This window comes from Limulus polyphemus, unplaced genomic scaffold (assembly GCF_000517525.1).
Source record: "Limulus polyphemus unplaced genomic scaffold, Limulus_polyphemus-2.1.2 Scaffold1536, whole genome shotgun sequence".
In the NCBI taxonomy this organism is placed as follows: domain Eukaryota; kingdom Metazoa; phylum Arthropoda; class Merostomata; order Xiphosura; family Limulidae; genus Limulus; species Limulus polyphemus.
The window spans coordinates 137604-146475 of NW_013667146.1; the positions used below are offsets into that span (position 1 = coordinate 137604).

The following is an 8872-nucleotide window of genomic DNA, read 5'->3' on the forward strand; positions in this document are numbered from 1 at the left end:
TTCTTCCCTTTTCTTTTGTTTGTTTGTATTTTTGTTAATAAATATAATAATAAAAAATGTTCATTGTGGTAAACGAAATAATAATTTGACCTAATTAAGAGTTTTTTTTCCCCCTACCCGATTTGTAAAAAAATCCTTACGTTATAGAAAAAAAAAGAATCTTATTTTCGAAATCTGCGTAGCTGAATTATGGAAAATTCGTTAGTAAAACCAAAACAACTTTTATGAAGTTTAAATTCGCAGGCCTGTGTAATTAGACAGATATTTTAAATTTCTCTCTTAGGAATGGAGTCAGATAAAGTTTAGGCCTCTATTAACACCAGTGGGGACTTGATACGGTTAAAGTGACATGGTTGGTCTTCTAACAAAGTTTTGCGTAATAGTTTGATGATAGAACATATCTATATAAAGAAATTAACTAATGTTGGTACATTCAACCAGATAAGTAACGTATTCGACACGTGGGCTAAACGGATAGCTCAAAGACTCCAAGGTGAAAGCATAACAATCCCTAATTAAGGATATTATCGAACACTAACTCAAGGTGACAGGATAAATTTAAAAAGTGACTCGTGACGGCAAAATATCCTTGAATACTGACTCAGGTGGCAGGATATCCTCGAATACTGACTCAAGGTAGCAGAATAAATTTAAAAAATTGACTCAGGTGGCAGGATATCCTCGAACGCTGACTCAAGGTAGCAGGATAGATTTAAAAATTGACTCAAGGCGGCAGGATATCCTCGAACACTGACTCAAGATAGCAGGATAGATTTAAAAATTGACTGAAGGCGGCAGGATATCCTCGAACACTGACTCAGGGTAGCAGGATAGATTTCAAAACTGACTCAAGGCGGCAGGATATCCTAGAACACTGACTCAAGGTAGCAGGATAAATTTAAAAACTGACTCAAGGCGGCAGGATATCCTCGAACACCGACTCAAGGCGGCAGGAGATACTTGAAAATGAATTCAAGGTGGCAGAATATATCTCATACTGTTATGATGAAAAATTGGATCTTTGTCATCGAGAGTTTGAGATTTTTATTGCTTGCGGACTTCGGATAACTGAAAATGGTGAACGTGATGGCTTGCTTGTTTGTTTAGAATTTTCTCACAAAGTTACACAAGGGTTATCTGTTCTTAGCTCTTTCTATTTTTGAGCTGATAAACCAGAGGAAAGGCATCCAGTCAACAGAACCCACCAACAACTTTTGGGCCGCTCTTGTCTGGCCGAATAGTGGGATTTGACTGTCATTCTTATTGCACACCCACTGTCTCAAACTGAGAAGCGCGTTTTTGTGACGACGACAGGCGAACCATGAACCCTCGAATTCACAGTTCGGGCATACTAACCATTGGTCACGCTTGGCTTTAGAATTTCTAATATTTGCTAAATTGGGATCACTTGAAGTTAGGTAATATGTTGGCTATATAAATACTATGTATGTTTTCAAAATATTTTTTACAATAAGTTAACGGGAAAAGAGCAATTATTTGGCAAAATTAATATAATGTGGACCGAAATATAGAAAAATAACGGAGCTTGACTAAACAGTATGTCTTACATCATGCAATTAGAAATTATACACGCAATATATGTTTAGAAAAACACATCCTTCTGTTACGCAGTTTTTATGACTCTAATTCATCATCATTGTTGAATTATTTTTGTTTAATATACAAGTTTCTAGTTTCGAAAATCGAAAACTCCCAGAGTAAAACGTGCACGGAGTTCTGGGTAAAAACCTGCCGTTCCCCCCAAAAAATACGTTATTCGCTAGAGCGAGATGACGATGTTGCAAAGAACATTAGGTTTGATTTTAGCAAAAAATCAAGTTTAAAGCTGGCATATTTTATATGCAAGTTCGTCCGCCTAAACATTTAACAACAACAACAATTTTAATTCACAATTCTGCAATAATATTCCCATTATTTTAAGAAAAACTGCCTTTTATCATGACTCGTAGAGGAACCCCAAATATTTCTCACTTAAAAAGCAAGCAAGAAAGTATTTGCATAAAGTCCGTCAGCATTTAAGCCTAACAATAAATTTAATGAAACTTCAATTTCTCGTGTCAGTAAGTCTATAACACAGAAAAGTATTACCATTCTTTTGTCATGAAATATACTAAGAAAGCCAAGCCCCCGCTCATAAACAGTTCCCATCATTATCGTCCAACCAAAACATAGGGTTGCTATCAACCTTTCATAACAACATTCAACAATAACTCACAGTAAACGACTTTTGTTTAAAAGACCAACATTTTATCTTCACCAAGCGGCTTTATTCCTTTTCAGTTCGTGTAACCATCGTGAGGTCAAGGTTAATCATGTCCTATCCATAATTACTTGCTTTGGCAGATGTGATGAATATGTATAGATGGGATCGTCTCGCCTCCTGCCGGGTCATTAGTCTGGAACATTAAACAATTTTGTGGTCTTGATTAATAAAAACCAAATTCCCATGCACGGCATCTGTTCAACACAGTGGCTACGTTGTACAATATATGAACTATTATCTCTCTTTTGTGTTGTTTTTTTTTAACCGTGCGTTTCAGACTTTACATTTTTTCAGGAAAGGAGAACATACACATTTTTTTTTCTGAATTCTCAGCTTTTTGCTAAATCATAAGTCGTTGTCTTTGGATTTTATATAAACAGTTACTCGTAACGAACGTGATTATTTTCCACTTTTGACGCTTGATATCAAGAACTGAATTATTTCTATAAATTATCCGCCAATTCTGCTGCTGCTGAATGGCCGTGTTGTTTATTCACCACCACCCCCCGGTAGGTTAGCGATAAGTTTGCGAATTTACAACTCAAAAATCCGGGGTTTCGATTATACGCGTTGGACAGAATACAGGTAGCCACCCGATTATGTAATTTTGCACTAAGAAAATAACAATGAGAACATCTATCTTAAAGACATAAAGATATAAACAAAAATGATCTAGGATCATTCGTTGTCTTTATATCTGGATAAAAATGTACTTTTATCATACCTTACAACGTTACTAAAGTGCATTACGTGGTTATTACCTTAAGTACTGAGTCCACAGATATTCAAAAAGGATTTGTTATCGGATGTTGTATTAATAATAGGGGTGTCCGAGACATTTAAACATGCCTACTGATATACAGCTTCTCTGTGGATAACGGGGTGAATAAATGGGAGTTCAATGTGTAGTATTCATTGTTTAGTGGGACAACGTGGCCTAGTGGTTTACGTGGTTCGCGTCCCGTTGCACCAAAACCTTTGGGCCCGTGGGTGCATTATAAGAGTGACGGTCAAATCCTATTCGATCAGAGTATCCCAAAAGTTGGTACTGGGTGCTGTTGAATAGCTACCTCCCCTCTGGTCCGTCAGTTCAAGATTAAAGATGGCTGATACAGATAGCTCTTGCGTAGTTGTGCGCAAATACCGAAACAAGCAAATTTAGCGTATAATACCTCACAACTGACTTGAACCGCAAACAGCGGTATGTCTGCGCATTTACAAAGCTGGAAACTGAGTTTCGATACCCGTGGTGGGCTTTGTGCTTAACTACAATTAAAAACAAACAAACTTTAAGACTAAAACAAACACCGAACGTTTCTGACAGCTCATTCTTCTCTTGTGGTTGTCACATCGGAAGCGTTCATACTTGTCTTGAGGTTGTTACATCGGAAGTGTTCATTCTTTTCTTGAGGTTGTCGCATCAGAAGTGTTCATTCTTCTCTTGAGGTTGTCGCATCAGAAGTGTTCATTCTTCTCTTGAGATTGTGAGATCGGAAGTGTTCATTCTTCTCTTCAGGTTGTCACATCGGAAGTGTTCATCTTCTCTTGAGGTTGTCACATCGGAAGCGTTCATACTTGTCTTGAGGTTGTCACATCGGAAGCGTTCATACTTGTCTTGAGGTTGTCACATCGGAAGTGTTCATACTTGTCTTGAGGTTGTTACATCGGAAGTGTTCATTCTTCTCTTGAGGTTGTCACATCGGAAGTGTCATCCTTCTTTTGAGGTTGTCACATCGGAAGTGTTTATTAGCACCCATAGACTAGTAAAAAGGTAGAAACAGTCTAGACTGGACACAACAGGTGAGGTGTTAAATCCTTGTGCCATGTTTTTGACGAATCCATAATGGGATTGCAGTTCAAACTATAACCACAGTAAAAGCACTAGAAAAGTACCACATTTTGAAATATAAATTATAATGTAATCTATAAGAATGTATTGTTGGTGTTGTTTTTAAGACCAAAGCCACACTGAGCTATCTGCTGTGTCCACCGCAGGAAATTGAACCCAGAGTGTTAGCGTTGTAAGTCCGTAAACGTACCGCTGTCCCACCGGAGGACATAAGAACGTATCTTTACGATATTGATATATTACATGGTATTATGGAATACTTCGGTACATACACACGTTTGAACTGCTCTGTTAACAAAAGGCGCACAGGATTTAAAAGAAAGATCAAGATTGCAAGAAGCACGTTCCATATGCGCCGGAAGCTTCATGCTACCGGCTTTCATTGATGGACCATAGCCCAAAAACCAATCGTCGCAGTCATAAAAGAAAGACGCCGGATCTCCAAATCTTTAGAGCTTTAAAATTTGGTTAAACCGAAGAACAACAACAAAATAACAATGGGAAGCCATCATGTCAAGCGATTAATTTTGCCACTGATTGTTTGCTCCGAAAAGATAGGACTGGGTTTTACCAATCTGGAAAATAAATATGACATAACTGTTAAGTTGCCATCCCTGAAAAGTTTGTTTGTTTTTCAATTTCGCGCAAAGCTATACGAGGGCTAATTTGGCAGTGTAAGACTAGAGGGAAGGCAGCTAGTCATCACCACCCCCCGCCAACTCTTGGGATACTCTTTTACCAACGAATAGTGAGATTGACCGTCACATTATAATGCCTCCACGGCTGAAAGGGCGAGCATATTTGGTTGGACGGGGATTCGAACCCACGACCCTCAGATTGAGAGTCGAGCGCCCTAACCACCAGACCATGCCGGGGCCCGTAAAAATAGGCGGGAGTAGTACATCACCATGGATGTTTTGAGCCCCAACGCGAGTGTTAAATAATGTTTTGACTTTATCTTAGCCAATCAAGAGCCCCAACGTGAGTGTTAAATAATGTTCGGACTTTATCTTAGCCAATCAAGAGCCCCAACGTGAGTCTAAATGAATTACTTTAGGGTACTTCAAATGGCCGCTGGAGATTGAGAAAGTTACGGCCACAGACGTAGAGTGCAAGAGGAATTACAGTCTGTTCTACAAGATGCACACTAATGGCTCTTGGCGGCCGTTAGTAGCAGATTACAGGCTAAAAGTAGGCCCACACCCTAGTAACATCTTTTAAAAGTTTACAGCCTGAATAGTGTTTCTTAACATATTTCCAAATACATTCTCAAGGAAATAACGAAACGGTCAATTTTAATGTAGGGGATCCACTACATCGATTTATATATATACACGTATTGTGTTAAATATCTGATCTTTGCATAAAGGCTCAATATCACAGCTCGAATACGCCCAATCTTCGTGTAACTGTCTACCATTCAGGACAGAACGAAATCAAATGCATTTTAAAGTATTTAAATATCACATTTTTTCAATACAAGAATAAGCTTGAAATTGTGTTTGGTTCAACACAGTTTGTATTTTCTGTCGTGACATCACGGAATATTATGTTTCATAACCCTTCTTATACATGATTTTCCTCTGGTTATGGGGGAAAATATAAATGTTCTTATAAAACCAGGAGGTACTGATGAAATCAATATATTATGCTTCTGAAGTCGAAATTAATTCACGAATGTGACTGTAAACCCTGCAAAGGATTAGGAGACATAAACAAACAATACGAATGAAAGGACAAGAAACGTGAGAAATTTCATTAGAAAACAAATACTCAAAACTTAAAAGATGCAAAATAGTTAATAAATTTTGTAAGATGAAAAAAAAAAAATAACCATATTTATTTTCCTCACCTTCTTCACTGCGACTTCGACCATAAGGCACCAGATTATCCCTGTCTCTACCACCTGCAAGAATAAAAGAAACGAGTTCGATTTAACTCTTGGATAAAAAAAAGAAAAAGTCTTGACTCTTTCATTAAAGCCTATTCGGTTGATTTAGGTATTTGCTAGCAAAAACTTTTGCATACATTAAATATAGGTTAGAGAAACGACTGCTGACAAATTAGAAATATTTGTCCTTGATTTCACTACAATTTTGAGCTGAACTCAATTTTTTTTTTTTTACGTGTTGAAACGTACTGTTTTTCAGTACATGACAGTATTAAATTCGACTGTCATCAGGAAAAGAAACCTAAGATATCCGACTGCAAACTTGAGTCTGGTCTTGAGTGTCTGGTTTCATGCAGATGCACTGATAAGGTTATTTTAAAGCCATACAAGCTCTGTAAGTCTCAGAATCACGCGAGGGATCGGATTTTTCTGTGTGAAGTTACGAGATCCAATTTCAGAAACCTGTGAGACTTCTCACTGACAGCCCAACTCTTCAAGGTTCAACTGCTTATTAACAAAATGGCGTACGGAGATTCACAAAGCAATTTTTTTTTCTTTTTGTACTGGAAGGTTTCAGATACGAATGGAAACTCTAAACAACTTGTGCCTCCAGTGACCAATGTTCAAGTTATCTCCACCCACTCTCAAAGTCACGCGTTTCCAACATAACTCCACAAACACCTGATGCTCTAACTCAAGAATAGCAACTGTGGACACAACGGATTTTATAACCTTGGCATATCACGTGTTACCTTTTCAAGCTGAATTTCTGCACTTGAAACATTCGGAGTGATATTCCAATGTGTCAACTGTGGACACAACGGATTTTATAATCTTGGCATATCACGTGTTACCTTTTCAAGCTGAATTTCTGCACTTGAAACATTCGGAGTGATATTCCAATGTGTCACCGAAAATTTACCACTTGAGAATCCACTTTCTGCAAATTTGGATCTCTTATTCTTACCCCCCCCCCCTTCTCTGCAAGATGTTTCATAACCCGATTTGTGTCGCAATGATTAAATTCCAGCTACGTAAAGTGTCTTTGACAAACTAGTTGTTATCTATTTATCCAAACACCTGTGGCCAAGTCTCTTAAGTGCTCTTTTGTTTGATCCTCTAGTTTAATATTTCCACAGTGACAGTTCTTAATGACTACATCTTAAAATGACAACCTAGTTTTTAACCCTTGGAAACATATTCCCACGGCTATATTTAGTGAATATCTCTTCACAAAATTCTATGCCTTAACCTCGAATATCCTGCTTCACGGTTACAGTTACTGTGGTGGTTATCTATCTACAACATTCTATGCCTTAATCTAGAATATCCGTTTTCACAGCTACAATTACTGTGGTAAACATCTCTTCACGAAAGTCTTAGCCTTACTTTGAATACGTATTTCAACGCCTCTTAAACAGATATCTCTATCTAGAAGCCATTTCTACAAAATCTTTCAGATGCCACTTTTCTACTGATTCGAGTGATCGATTACACAGATCTGGGTTTCTTATTTTAGGTTAATTTGTCATGATTAAGATGACAGAACTAAGTTTATTGACAAAAACATAACCGGTCTAGTCACACGAATGCACGGAGGCCCACATAACCTTGGTTCAAGGCCCTTAACTTCTTCCTAGAATAACACCTGAAATAACATCTGTCTTTACTGTAACAAGATTACTAGCATTCAGGTCAAACCTAGCGTCTGATGGCGCCCACGTTGCCACCTACCGGATCGTTTGTACACAAGATCTGTCAGATATCGAAAAGAAATATAGATACGATTTCAGTCGATGATCTCAATACAACAATCCGTTCTCGTGTGTTCTCCAACTAAATCCTGACAACCTGGTTAACGTACTGACTCCACCCATTCTCTCGCACAGTCATCATGGGAAAACTTGAAGATTTATGCATTGCAAAGAAGAAGAAGAAGAAGAAAAAAAAGCACATTTCAAACGGACGAGAGTTTACACTATGGAAATCGAAACTTACCTCTACACATTCCTCCTGTACAATTGCCTGTCGTTAAGTCTTTGCCTTCACAATATCGGCCACCATGAGCAGGCTTAGGGTTTGCGCAGGTACGACGGCGATGATGTCTGCAGTCTAAACCGCAGGTTGACCAGGATGACCACGAAGTCCAACGACCGTCGACTGCTGTAAGACAGATAAGAATGACTTATTATTCACCATCCGACTCTGAATAATCGATATACGCTATCAAAATTATGGGACCTAACGCATGTTCCTATCTGAACTCGATTACTTTCTATACACTAGGCCAGGCGTGGCCTAATGTTCAGCGTGTCGGGCTCCAGATACAAAGGTTGGAGACGCGATAGGTCGCTGAATACGAATTGTAGGGAGAGTTATAAATTTGATAATCAATCCATCTGTTCGGTCAAATCAATAGTAAATGCATGATAGGTGGCTGGTGCTGCTGACTGGTTGCCTTCTTTTTGGATTACGGTTCTAAATTAGGGATAGCTAGGCCTAAACCTTAGGAGTATCTGGCTCATGCGTCGCAGATTTTCACGGAGCAAGAACTTTGAAATTAAAAACAAAGAAAAAAGTGTGATTTATTAAGTTAAACGTGGAGAAAAGATAACGTGACAACATACAATTAGCCCAGCAGGGATATGAACGCTGAAACCGTTCAAACCGCGGTGGTAGTATGTTCAACGTCGTTAATTTTTTCTTCTTCTTTTCTTTCTGTAACTCGTATAAATAAACAACACTAATGAATACAGTCTGTTACACAGATTTTTATTTTATTGTTTTTATTTTCCCAACAACATGATTTGTTTGGGTTCTGATATAATACGGTTTGCTGCTGGCAATG

The 8872-nt window shown here is 38.2% G+C and overlaps 1 protein-coding gene across 3 annotated transcripts in view; it reads right to left on the minus strand.

The window, feature by feature from the left end:
* The window catches only part of LOC106463995 (netrin receptor UNC5C-like), a 71216-nt gene that overhangs the window by 19118 nt on the left and 43226 nt on the right, over positions 1-8872 (minus strand). For all 3 annotated transcript variants that reach the window (XM_022391653.1, XM_013924098.2, XM_022391654.1), the window contains 2 exons: positions 8023-8187; positions 5986-6039 (listed from right to left, as the gene is read on the minus strand). In XM_022391653.1, coding sequence (XP_022247361.1) covers positions 5986-6039; positions 8023-8187 — 219 coding nt within the window. The remainder of the gene's footprint in view (positions 1-5985; positions 6040-8022; positions 8188-8872) is intronic.